The following is a 14,490-nucleotide window of genomic DNA, read 5'->3' on the forward strand; positions in this document are numbered from 1 at the left end:
GGATATCTGGAATACAAGAGGGTTTATTTAGTACTTGAAAATGATAGATCTTTCCTAAGTATAGATATGCCAATCATTTATTTCTTGAAGAAAGTGGAAAAAGCCTCTAGCCTTTTGAACTTGTCTTGTGATTTCAATTTTAAAAAGTCCTTGAACTGTATATATCTGCTAAGAGTTAATATTCTCCAGAGATATGTTTTGAAAAGGAAGATAACTATGGAAAATCAGTGAGAAATAGAATTTGCATCAAAAAGCCAAACAGTGACATAATTAACTATGGTCAATTAAGGTACCATTCTGGGAAATTTAAAAACAAAATACTTGATAGAAAAAAATCAATTTTGAATCCACATTAATATTGCTCATTACAAGATGTTTTAGGAAGCAATTCACTACTGAGTCATTAAAGTTGAAAAGGGAGACCAGCTTATTTATTCAACATTCCCCCTTCTCCATTGTAGAATAATCATTTTAGGTGACTCAATATTAATTATATTGGAATAAATTTTATATATATTTAAAATTATATATATAGTAAAGGTTCCCCTCATACATATGTGCTAGTCGTTCCCAACTCTAGGGGGCGGTGCTCATCTCCGTTTCAAAGCCAAAGAGCCAGCGGTCTAAAGAGCTCTCCGTGGTCATGTAGCCGCATGACTAAATGCCGAAGGCGCACGGAACGCTGTTACCTTCCCACCAAAGGTGGTTCCTATTTTTCTACTTGCATTTTTATGTGCTTTTGAACTGCTAGGTTGCAAGAACCTGGGACAAGTAATGGAAGCTCACTTCTTTACATGGCGCTAGGGATTCGAAATGCCAAACTGCCAGTTTCTGATCGACAAGCTCAGTGTCTTAGCCACTGAGCCACCACATGCCATATGTGTATGTGTGTGTGTTGTGTGTGTGTGTCTATGCATATATAAGTATACACACATATGCACACAACACACATCTAAATTTCAGCAAGGATTACACATTTGATTTATACAGTAAACAATATCTAAGTCTAATTATTTTACCTTGTAGACAGTGGTGGGTTTCAAAATTTTTTAGAACCTCTTCTGTAGGTGTGGCCTGCTTTGTGGGAGTGGCTTGCTGGCCATGTGACTGGGTGGGTGTGGCTTGCCACGCATGTGACTGGGTGGGTGTGGCCAACTTGTAAAATGTGGTGAAACTCACTTAACAACATTCTTACTTAGCAACCAAAATGTTGGCTCAGAAACTCTGGCATTTGAAGCATGCAAGTCTTAAAGCTGTCAAGTTATAAGACCCTTGCACCCCTAACCCTTTAGAAAAAAACCCAGGGGTGTTCAATCTTGACAGCTTTAAGACTTGTGGACTTCAACTCCCAGAATTCCTCCTCCAATCATGTTGGCTCAGGAACTCTGGCATTGAAATGTGCAAGTCTTAAAGCTGTCAAGTTACAAGACTCTTGCATCCCTAACCCTTTAGAAAAAAACCCCCAGGGATGTTCAACCTTGACAGCTTTAAGACTTGTGGACTTCAACTCCCAGAATTCCTCCTCTCGCTCTTCATCTTGATGATGGGCGGATGGGCGGAGGGAGGGAGCGGGAACCAGTTCTAAATGGCACTGTAGATTTGTGAAACCTCTTCTATAGAAGAGGTTAGAACTGGTAGTAGATATCTAGGGTGGAAATGTATTTAGTGCTTTCCAATAGAAAATAGTTCAGAACCTTTTCCTGAAAGCTGTTGGGTGGGAAAATATAGCCTACAATAAGAGTTCCCAATCATGAAGACTATTCAGAAAGCTAAAACCTAACTGGGTGCTTAAGTCTGAAAAATATAATAATTAGGCTTATAAATTGGTGCCCTTCATTGCACTACAATTTTAAATATTCTAATATCTGAATTCATAATTGCAGAGCTAATTTTTAGTATCAGAGCTAAACTGCTTTATTCAAAGGAACATATTATAAATGTTGCTCAAATTTTAGCCACCAAAAACTGAAGTGGTGATCATGAAACTGCCAAACACCCAATCAAGCAATATCTGACACCAATAAAATAAAAATGTATTAACACCTTTGCTTCAGAGCTTCATTCTCATTCGGTGGAGAATTTTAGTTGCTTCCTGCCTCTTTCTTAGCAAAAGCTGGTCAGTTTCTTCCTTGAAGTTCTGTTGGTGCTGCATTCAAAAGTGTACCCAAGCGCCATAAATAAATACAGAACAAAGGAAACTCATCAGAGAGATGGAGGACAGCTTGATCAATGTCCTGCAAAAACGTTTTCTTCTCTTTTTCTTCATAACCAAGACTGGTTTTGGTTTTTTGCTCTCTGTGTGTTTCAAGAAGCTGTTCCAAAATGTTACAAAGAAAGAAGATATTTTCATACTGTGCATTGTATTTGGCTTGAATCTGGAATGGGAAAAATAAATAAATAGCTGCATCAGTTTGCAATCAATGATAATAAGCAAATGTACATTGAAAATAATCCCTAGAAAAATGTGTATTATAGATCATACAATGCATTAATTAAACAAGAAAAATTACAGTGCTTCAAAGGAGACACGTCTGATTTTCTTTGTTTCTAACAGATCGATGAAAATGATTGGCCATATCAAATTAAAGTAGTAGTAATATGAGGAAACCATCAATAGCTTGATTAATCAATTATGCATAGATTTTTTTTCAGCCTCCATTTCAACATGCTTTTTTTATTAATGTAAGTGTATTGTTTTATTGAAAGATGTCAAAGTTTGCTTTTCTTGAATAGCAATGAAACAAATGCTTTGAATAGTTTCCACTTTCTATAAAGACAATCTAATGGGCTGAAAATGGGGTGGAATAATATCTGATTCCAAATGACAGATGACCTCACCCAGAGGCCTCATGCCAAAGTTAAATAAAAGATGTGACAGTGTAGAATTTGGATACAGTCTCTTCCTTAATGCCAAAATTGAATGAATTCAACCACAGAGAAAGCTAAACCATCAAAATACTAAGTTCCTCAATCATTGCAGTTAAGCCAGCAGGATACCACGGTTGATGGTATGGAAAGCCTCTGAGAAATCAAATAACCAAAATGTTGCACTACCCATAAATAAGTGCAACCAATGCTGTCTCAGTATATGTTTGAGCCTGAAAACCTCATTGAAAAGGATGCATATAATCAGCCTAGATAGATAGATAGATAGATAGATAGATAGATAGATAGATAGATAGATAGATAGATAGATAGATAGATAGATAGAAGTTTATTTATATGCCGCCCTTTTCCCTGGGGGGACTCAGGGCGGCTCACAATCCAAGAGGGAGGGGGAGACAAACTTTTTAACATATAAGACAATACATAATTAAAAAACACAACATTCATACCATTCGGGCGGGTTACAGTCTTAGCCCCAGGCCTGACGGGATAGCCAGATTCTGAGGGCTGTGCGGAAGGTCTGGAGGGTGGTGAGGGTACGAATCTCCACGGGGAGATCGTTCCATAGGGTCGGAGCTACCACCGAGAAGGCTCTCCTCCGCGTAGTTGCCAGTCGGCATTGACCGGCAGATGGAACTCGGAGGAGGCCTAATCGATGAGATCTAATAGGTCGCGTGGAGGTAATTGGCAGTAGGCGGTCTCTCAAGTACCCAGATCCACTACCATGTAGGGCTTTATGGGTGACAAGTAGCACCTTGAAGCGCACCCGGAGATTGACAGGTAGCCAGTGCAGCTCGCGGAGGATAGGTGTTATGTGGGTGAAGCGAGGTGCACCCACAATCGCTCGCGCGGCCGCATTCTGGACTAGCTGAAGTCGCCGAATACTCTTCAAGGCCTCAGTGATAACATCTCCATCTCTTGGATAAAAACTGTCCAATATAGTTAGGACTAGAGAAATATTATTGAGGAGGGGGCATGATACCACTCCTTCAAAAAAAACAGGGACAAGCCCCTGCTTCTACAAAACATTAGTGTGGCCTAACCACATGCCTTCCCCAGGACTGACTTCACAAATGGGGGACACGGATATAATAAATATGTGGTTGGATTAGCAGTCTTGGGAATTCTGCTTATCTCCTTAGGAGTTAGCAGGTTCTAACTTACTTTTATTTATTTGTTACATGTATTTGCCACCTAGCTAAATTTATTTGCCGTTTATCTCACCATGGCGCTACTCTGGGCAGCTTATAATAAAAAGGAAGAAATGAAAAGAGTGGAAATAAAGCAGAAGTAAAATAATAGAACAATGAAATAAACAATGGAAAATTTAAAAAAAAGAACACTTGTCTCAGCTAATCACAAAACACCACTTTGATGTGACTTGGGCAGTTGGAGTCCAATTCTGTCTCTATGGCCCTGTAGATATTCTTAAGATTCATCTTTCCCTAGCAGAGTAGGAATCACTTAAAAAGGTCTGATGGACAGCTACCTGGAGATTAATTTTAAACATTAAAAAATATTTTTGCCACTAATATAATCCCTAACATGGGGGTCTTATTTGAGTTTCATCACACACCTTATCTGTGATATAAATTTTATTATTTGAAACAGTTGATTGCCTTCTGTTGATATGAAGCTGCAGTTTTTTCCTGTATTCAATTTAATTCTGATATGTTAACAGACATTTTTCCTTGAGCCTTTTGGGGTTGAAGCTGGGTGGCTCTTGGACATCTCTGCCCTGAAACTATGGCTTTCTATTTAACTCCTAGTGTACATCTTAAACCTCTGGTAGAGAAAGGCATGGCTACCCACTTTTCCATAACAAAGAAGATTGAAGGTAAGTATAGAAGATGATAGATAGCATGAAATAAACTTATATGGAATTTACTTCAAATAGAATATCTTGTAATTCCTTAAGAAGAAAATATCTGCTATAAGGTTTACCAGCCTATATTAATTATTGTCTCATAATAAAACATAAAACTATAAGACAAATATAAAATTTAAAAACAAAATACACATTAGTAAGTTCTCTTTATTTACAGTTACATTGCCAGGCACTATTTATTTGTTAGAATTTGCTGGTTTAAATAAAGCATTGGAAGCCATTTTAAAATGAAACAATGTTCATGCAATTTTACATGTATTATCCGTTTATGGAGAACAATTAACCTACTTTTTGACACAAGAGTTTGAATTACACAGCAATAATATTACAGGAAAGGCATATGCAGCACACCCATATATTTACAGTTGAACATTTGGTGTGCATTCAAGAATGCTGAAAGGAAGGTATGATTAATCAGCCCATTGAACAGATAGAAATGAAAACAGCCCCTGTGAAAATTAATATTTAAGCTTCCTGTCCTCCTGATATTTTCTTTATTAAAAGATTCCAGGTGGTTGAAAGTAGATTAAAGTTCTAATTCCAATTGTTACTGAAAAAAGCCTGACACAATGTTTCTGCTACTCAGGCAAAATCTCTGCTGACTTGAAAAACCACTTATGCATATATATGAAAACATTAAGGTAAACTGGTAATTTCTAACTGGGTTCCATCCCAAGGTAGCTATTTTAGGAATAGGCAAGGCCTTTCAAAAGCCATTTTGTGAGGGCACCCATAACTTATCCCCAAAATCCCAACTATGCCTTTCAGTCCAAAAAGGTTGGTGACTCCTTTTATGAAATTTTATAATAATTAATTGGCTGCTGTTGAAAGATTACATAAACTATATGCCCCATATTTTGAACTAATACAGCATTTCAAATATTTTATTATTTGTTATGGCTATCAAGAATACTTGAAAACTTATTTATAGTCAAACAAAATTAACTAGTTCCATCTTTCTCAATCAAATTATTATGCAATCCTTCCCCACGCCAGGAGAAGGACTTATTCTATATGCATCTCTCTGTAAGGATTGCATTAAATAATACATTATTAGTAAGAATGGTAATTGAAGGTTGGATGATGATGATATTCCAGGTCTTTAGGAAGGAATTGATAGGTGGACAAAAATGACAAATAAATGTCTGGCTATGTGGCCAACCATAATAATAATACTCTTAAGAGTCATATGATTTAGCCACCTCAACCTATTTTTTTATTATCTTGGATCAGTTTTTTCCTCCAACAATTTGTATTTTGCATTGTTTATCTAACACATTTAAAGATTAACTTCTTTTTTAGTGCTTCCAACATTATTCAATATGAATCTAATATCAAGTAACTTATTTTTCTTGTGGTTCAAGATATTGAACCACAATTTTCCTTAGTATCATAGTATTTCTTCAGCTTTACTGATGGTTCAGCTTTTACAGCATATACTGTATTACAACTGGAAAAACCATAGCCTTGGCAATATAAACCATTGAGGAAAAGGATGATACTATTTTCTTCCATTTACAGAGAGCACTCTGCCAATTCTCCAGGATTTTCTCAAAGAAAATACATTAAAATTTCACCATGCCAAATTTTTAATCTGGAACCTGTGAAGAGCAATGTTGCTAGTTATAATTTTCTGACAGACTGTAAACTATAATGCTGAAGAAGACTGAAGCAAAGTAGAGGTTGGGTAGGTTTGCCTTTTCTTTGTTAGTATTTTTCTTTCTTAGCTGCGGAGCCAATATATTTTCTTCTTCTCCATTTATTTTGGACTTATCTAAAGAAGTCTTAGCTTTCCTTCATTACCTTCACATCATTTGGAACTAGATCTGCTCTCTACAGTTTCAGGCTACTTCTTTGGTGACTTGGCTTTCTTCTCATCTTCTGTATAGGTCTACTTTTGTTTTCAGATCTTTAAAAAACATTTTGTGCATTTATACTGACTTCTGCTGCTGTCCTCCATTTTTTCCCCTCATTTGGATTGCTTGCAATTATGCTTTTATGTTCTTTTAAAGGAACTCTAATTAGCCTTAAGCTTCTTTTCTCATTAGTTTCTTCCCATGTCCTATTTATCATTTCTCTTAGTTTATTAAAATCTTCTTTTCTGAAGTCCAAGATCTGCATTGAACTAGGTTCAGCTTTAATTCTCCTTAAAATTTCTAATTCAAATTGTTGAACATCACCTCTACGATACAGCATTGGGATACATCAGGTAACAACTTGTTAAAGTTGAACCTGCCCATTCAATTCAATACATTTTAAATTGCTTGCTATGGTTCTCTCCTGCTGGTAGCCTCCATTTTATGCCACATTTCCCCCTTGGAAGTACAGAGAACCCCCTATTGTACAAGTACACGATTCTAAAGACAAATTAAAGCAGCACCATCTCAGTGGGCATTTGATCCCAAAGGATGCATTTGATATTGTCATTTTTATTATGTTTTTTTATTATCCATATTTTTAGTTTAGTTTACTTTGTCACTGCACTTTGTACAATGAAATTAAATGCCATCTTTAATGTACATTATAATTATAAAAACAAAACACAAACACACATCCTTCACATTCTATACAATTGAATTGAAAACCAATATTGCATTAATATTGCACTATACAGTAGAATTAAATATAGTTACTACCCTGGGATAGAAGCCGTTTTTCAGCCTATTTTTCTTTGTTTTTATTATCCTGTACCGTCCGCCAGATGGTAATAGTTAAAAAAAAAGGGTGCCCAAGATAAGATGGATCTTTAAGAATATTTTGAACTTTCTTAAGGCAGCGGGAGCTCTAAAATTCTTCCAAAGAGGGGAGAGGGCAACCAATGATCCTCTGGGCTTTTAAAACTTCTTTTAATTTTGTTGTACTTAAGATTCCTTATGGATTTGAGTAGCCTCTACATACTGAAAAAAGATACATTACAGGTAGTCATTGACTGATGTTCAGTCACTTAATAACCATTCTAAATTATGACAGACTTCCCCAGAGCTACTTATGACCCATTTTCAGAGTTACAATGGCTTGCATATACTGGATGGTCATGTGATCACATTTTGGCTTCTTGGTAACTGGTTCACCTTTATGGCTGTTTTCAGTGTCCCATGGCTACATGCCTGCAATTTGCAACATTTTTGTCAGTTACTGACAAAACTAGTTACTTCTGGTTTCTTATCCAACTTTTCAAAGTTTAACTAGAATTATTTTACAGCTCTTAAAAATACAGATATAACAGCTACGTTTGCCTGATAAATCTTATATGAACGTATAATTTGTAAACCCAAACACACCATGGTTTTAAATTGTGGTCTATAACCAATCCTAAACCATGTTTAGATCTATACAGACTATAAAGGACCGTTTATGTCCACCCTTGTACCTTCTTGTTTCTTTGGGACTTGTTCATAGGGTGTTTTTAATGATCAATGTCTACCTAATTCTGGATGAAGCAAAACTGTATTTAAAATTAATTTGACACTTGCATATAAGTCTAGATTTATAATTTACAATAGATTTATAATTTAAAATTACCAATGCAAGCAAATTGAAAAAATGTATAAAAAGAATATATAGTCTAGGTATAAGAATATATGCAAAGTTAAGATTATTTGCTTGCTAAAACTGACATAGGTACAAAAGACCTTTACATTTTAACATCATCATTTCTTCTATCAAGAGCTTAGTATTTGAGCTGCAAATTTTTTTTATTGAGATGCTGAAGTATAAATGTCAAACCAAGTCAAGTTTAATTTAGTTGTTCAACCATAAGCCATAACATTCAGGGTGGAAGAACAGAGGATCAATAGGTTATCACACAGACAGCATTCCACTTAAACTTTAAAATACCATTTATACTACCATACATAACACCTTTGGATTCTAATGCAAAAGTACACATTTCCCAAAGTTGGTTAAAACATAATTATACAAAACTTAAACATTATGTATAATATTAATTCGGATTGCCATAAAACTAATAACTAATTATCTATTCAGATACACTATACATTCAAAATAATGTTTTATTAAATGTTTCTAAAGTTCTATTCGGGGAAGAAATAATTACATATATTAATTTGATTTAGACTTTGAGACAAAGTTTGATATTTTGGGTTACCAAATCTACCAAATCTGGCTACGTAAAAATTCCCACCTGTCCTGCTTCAGGCTTCTATCAAACATGATGCTCTGAAGATTATCAGTTTTACTTCAAATCTGAAGAGTTAACAATGAACAAAAGGATGTAAACAGAGCAGAAGCTTGCCCACAGAGTTTTCTTTGAAATAGAGCAAACAGAAGAAATGTCCAATGCCAATCCAGGGTTATTAGTCAGTGCAGAGGTCACAAGTTCAACGTTTCTTTTACAATCAGGAACATCACACGAAAGCCAGAGGTCAGACATTGATCCAGCAAAAACATGGTCAGAACTGTGATGGCAGCTAAGACTGCAGCCAGCTGTCACTAATCAAGAGATTTACTCCCTTGCTTGATGAATAAACTTCCATTGCTCTAGTCTCTTCTCTACTCATCAGGAGACCAGGACTGGAGGTCTTACATCATTCTCATCTGACTTCTCCAGCTGCTGAAGTGGTGCTTATGGTTAATTAGCCTCATGTCATTCCTGGCTTTGTCTCTTCTGAAGCTGTCATTCCACAGACTTAGCCACTACAGCTACTTCAGGCTCATATTCTGAATAAGCCTTGAGCCAGGGCTATGACACCCACCACTGCAACAGCTAGTACGCATGGTGCATGACGTCCAAAAATAATTTGTTTTTTTAATCACAATCTCTTATGAAAGTCTAGATCGTGTGTGTCAAACTTACAGCGTTACGTTGCCGTCCTGTGACGTATTGCGATGTTTTTCCCTTACGTGGAACCGGGGTGGGTGTTGCCTGCGCGTGATGCATCTGGCCCATGGGCCGCCAGTTTGACATCCTTGCTCTAGATTCTGTGGAGTCCCAGTTAAGAATGATGTATAGAATTGTGATAGAAACGTATTTTATTGATACCAAATATTTAGCACATATCAAAATCAGAACTATGGTTGAAAGCTATAAAATTTTATTTCTCTCTGTAACCTGATATAGGACAATGGCCTGTGCTCCCTGATGATTACTTGCAACCTTTCCATCTCTGGGACAGGCAAACAGCTATTTAATTCAATTTTATGGTGGAAAAAAGATGGTAATTAAATCTGTTTTCCAAAAACAATATGGGGATAGATTGGACCGGCATGCTATTCTAGAGAGGGCTGCTAAATATATATTTTCATTTCATAATTTGATATTTTAAACATTATTGGTCCTTTTTCATGCTCACACCTGTGCCCAAGATATTTTGTTGGGAAGAAGGAAATAGAAGCACTATAATTATTTAGCTGACCCAAAGTAATGCTCTCTTATTGACAATTAACTCCAAATATGGAAATTTCAACAGTTTTATACCATCACACCTGGGAAAGTGTCAGTGAATTCTAGCTTGTTAACTAAATTATGCTACGTCCATGCTGGCACTTTAACTCTTGAAATGGTTCCCTTCAGACCCATGAGCTGATCAGCAAATTTGAACCTGTTAATGCACATGTGTCCTTGTTTTTAGATGATCTTTTGTGTTTGAGAAACTTATGTCTGAACCCCATCTATGAAACTTACTATCTTTTTAAAAACACATTTTGCACATTCCATGTGGCTAATAAATGCATAATGTATGTTTCTCAAGTGCTCCAAAGATTCTATTTCTAGCAATGTTTTATTATTTATGCCTACTTCTTTATTGTAGTCTTGATTTAGTTTTTGTTACATTATTCAGGATCTTCCTTGGGTAACTTCCAGCACTGAATACAGTGAAACACCTCCGTGCAACATCAACCTTTATATACATAAGTTGCCCCAAGTTTCTTAAATTCACAATACTTTAAAGAAGTATGTGGACAAAACCTGATCCCTTCATCCAAAATAATCTGTTAAAAATAACACCCCCTTCCATATCTCAAAAATCTCATTTCAAATAACTAATCCTTCCAATCCTTTTCCCAAGTTAATACTAAACTTCTGAATCTTTTGTTCACTTTGCTATCCACACAGACATACTATGCAATATAATGGAATAATTCAAGAATGAAAGCGAACATCCCAAGCCTGAAACTATACATTTTTTAAAATTCCTCATTTGATTACAAATGAATCTTGCCTTAACATAAAAAATGCATCATATAGTTTAAGCACTTCACCTCTTTTGCTTTCCAAGTAGAAGGTGAACCAATTGATAACACCATGTGACCTTGCTTTATTTCCAGTAAATCAAACACATCTGAAATGCAGTCCATGTACCTGAAGTAAAGGAAATGTTCTGTTGAACTTCTGATATATGGTTTAGTTACAAATTCTCTTTTGTAGCATTTCTGGCAATTGCCTTTACAATGTAAAGTAAAAAACCAAAGATGAAAAGGAAATGGATTTTTATGGTACTATAAACTCTAGTTCTCGGGGGACAAAACAAAAACAACATCAATAAAACCTTACTCTTCAGCAGGTGATTTATTAATCCTCACTTTGCTACTTCTTTGTTAAGCATCACATTTCAGAATAATTAGTAAATTCTGCATCTATAGAAGAGTAATTCAATGATAGATATATTGTTAAATTGTGGATATTAAATTGTGTTATAATTTTTCCTGACTGATTTGCAGTTGGAAAAATCTAGAGCGAAATTTACTGTTTCTAATCAACTCATCCTCCCCAACTCTTATTTTCCTTAAACACTTTGATGTGATGATGAATTGAAAATACTGATTTCTGAACAAGGGGCTTTTAAAATTGTTTCAACTGTAAAATATGCTAGACAAATTATAAAACACAGTTTTAATCCATATGATACTTACAAAGATTGATTTTGCTAAGAATGACAGATGAGTTTTAGCACCAGAAAATTAGTGTTTGCTTTAATTCTTATGAATGCCATAAACTTACACTGTTGTCTGTAGAATTTCATGTGGGGACTCACCTTATTACTTAAAGTATTTACAACCTACTTTATTTCTATGGATTTCTGGGAAAGGAACAAGAATAAGCCAAATAAACCTACAATAATAATTGCTTCAAATTCTATAATGCAATATTGTAAAATAAAACTATAGTTCCTAATGTCAGAAATGTTTGGATAAATAGCCACGTTGGAGGAGCCACGTCACGATGTCATAACATGCGGTCTCGATACTCTGAGACCGCCGTTGACACTTTTGCCACTGGACGGTCCATTGAGACCTAAACCGTCCTGTAGAGATGGTGATCAGGAAGACGAAGCCAGCGGTAAACAGGCAGCCCCCAGGCTGATTAAATCGGGACGCTTTGGAAGGAAGGAAGTGAAAAGAGAAAGTGAGTCCATCTGGTGAGTTATTTTTTCTATTTTTCAAAAGACTGCTCAAAGAAATTTTTCTTTAAAGACAAATTAGATCCTTAAGCAAAAGAACTGAGCGGCGAAATTAACCCTAATTGGATTGCTGTAGAAAGCTCTTTTTTTTCCTTTGTAACTATTCTTTGTGGATTGAAGTGCTCACAACTTTTCTCATTTCTCCTCTTAAAGTGAACGGATTGATTTTTTTTCTTTTGCTTTTTGTTGCTTTATTTTTTGACTTTTGGATTAAAACAATTCTTCCTATTACTTGTTATTAACTTTCACTAAAAGAAATCTAAAGAACTTTGTTTCCTATAAGCCAGAGATAAATATTAGAAAGTGAAAAGTAGCACACTGCCACTTGGAGATCAGAGGCTGGGGTTTTTGAAACAATGTATCTATTTTCTTTCCTTTTTTGACTTCACTGACTTTGTTTGCAACTTGTTTACAGAAACCAATAAAGAGCTAAGGGCATGAATTGTTTTCACAGGTGCCTTTGAGAACTATTTTGGCAAGGGAAAGAAAGGGGGGGACGACAGAACTCTTCTCCTTTGAAGAGCATAAAAGAACTTGTGTTCCAGTCAATCTAAAATAAAAAATAAAAGAGGCCCGGAAGGCTAGAGTGGCAGTGGATATTAGTTTTTTTCTTCTTTCTTCTGTTTTGGAAACATGGATCAATATTCAGATGAGGAAACCTTAAAATTCCAAAATATCTTGGCTGGAATTCAAAATCTATTGAAAGGATATGGGAGAATTGAGAAGAAGTTGGAAAGACTAGTCTTCCTCACAGCAAAAGATGATGGGGTTGGAGCCCCAAAAATTAAAGAGGAGAATGAAGATATAGAAGATAAAGATAAGACAATAGATGAATTTATTAATGGAGCAAATGTGGGTAAAAGTGGAAAGAAGGGAATATGGAAAAGGGAATTCGACGAATTGGAGCTCTACACCAGATTCCAGGACACAGAAGAAAAAAAATAGTAATGATGATGGACTTAAGAAGAGAAATTTTTTCAGAAGCAAGATTGACAACCAAAGACAAGCTCATTTTAGTAGCAGCTGGTGAGCAATGAGATTACCTGAGAGATCCTTCAAGCAACAAAGTGCGGAGAGAAGTCTATAAAAACTTTATAAAGGAGATAAAAAGAAGACTGAGACCACAATTGGCAAGAGAGGTAAGACTGTTTTGTTACTGGAAAGATACAGGTTGACAATGAAAGTTGATAAAAAATTAATTGATTTTGGTGATTAATAAGTAGGAATTTTGTAACTCTAAGATTGTTTTAGATTGTTATCAAATGTTTATTCGCTAACAATTAATTAACTATAATAACAATAATGAAATGATAATGGATACAGCTTAATGATATATACATGTATTGGCAATCTAGTAAAAGAAATTTGGATATAAATTGCAAATTGTGACTTGGGAAAAAGACCTATAAATTTTATTAACAAATTTTTATTTAGGTCTTGTTATAAAGGTGTAAGGTTTTTTTTGGGGGGGGGGGGTCTGACAAGAGGACATGGGACATAAATAGTAAATGATTTTTAGCCAATTATAATGCTAACAAGAAAATGTCAATGGACATTGTTTAACAATATATACATGCTATGGTATTGGCAAAAGTAACTTGGATATAAATTCTAAACAGTGAGTTGGGGGGAAAAGGGAAGGGGAAAGGCTTAGAAACTTTATTAATTGACTTTTACTTAAAAGATGTTATAAAGGTGTAATGTTATTGGAGGATTTTTTGAAATAGCTAATGAATGCCATTATGTGGTTGTGTCTTTAGGTATGAATGATTTGAGGTAAAAGAATGTTCAAATAATTGTAGTCAAATGCGAATTGTGGTACATTGATAGTAAGATATACTAAGATTTTTGATTTAAAGTGTATAATCTAATAACTGTGGAAGAAATGCATGAAAGTTATCTGTAACCAATCGACACACTTTCTACAAGATGTAATGAAGGATGATTCTTTTTTTGTGTTTTTGTTCAATTAAAATTAAATTATTTTTTTAAAAAAAAGAAATGTTTGGATAAATAGCCAACTCTTCCTTTGGCTCTGGAATGAAACTGACAACTAGCCTTAGCATAGGACATTCTATTACTATTATGAACTATGTATGCAGATATATTCTAAAAAGTAGCACTCCAAGGGGAAATACAGGGATATATATCAGAAGTACTTGTTTAGTGACAATTGGAACTGGCAACTCAGTGATTAAGTGAGGCAATTACTAAGTGAAAACCACATGACTGGATGCAGGCTTGCAATTTTACTTCAAAGACTTCCTTTGCTTTATAGAGTTAGAAAAATAAAGC

At 35.2% G+C, this 14,490-nt stretch overlaps 1 protein-coding gene across 1 annotated transcript in view; it reads right to left on the bottom strand.

Moving 5' to 3' along the window:
• Positions 1 to 1,900: 1,900 nt before the first annotated feature.
• MEI4 (meiotic double-stranded break formation protein 4) overlaps positions 1,901 to 14,490 on the bottom strand; it is a 33,622-nt gene continuing 21,032 nt past the window's right edge. The window contains exon 5 of the mRNA XM_087719039.1: positions 1,901 to 2,375. Within this exon, the coding sequence (XP_087575165.1) occupies positions 2,118 to 2,375 (258 nt within the window). The 3' untranslated portion in view covers positions 1,901 to 2,117. The remainder of the gene's footprint in view (positions 2,376 to 14,490) is intronic.

This window comes from Thamnophis sirtalis, unplaced genomic scaffold (genome assembly GCF_051295495.1).
Source record: "Thamnophis sirtalis isolate CommonGarterSnake01/CBP01778 unplaced genomic scaffold, rThaSir2_p1.2 scaffold_6, whole genome shotgun sequence".
NCBI lineage: Eukaryota > Metazoa > Chordata > Lepidosauria > Squamata > Natricidae > Thamnophis > Thamnophis sirtalis.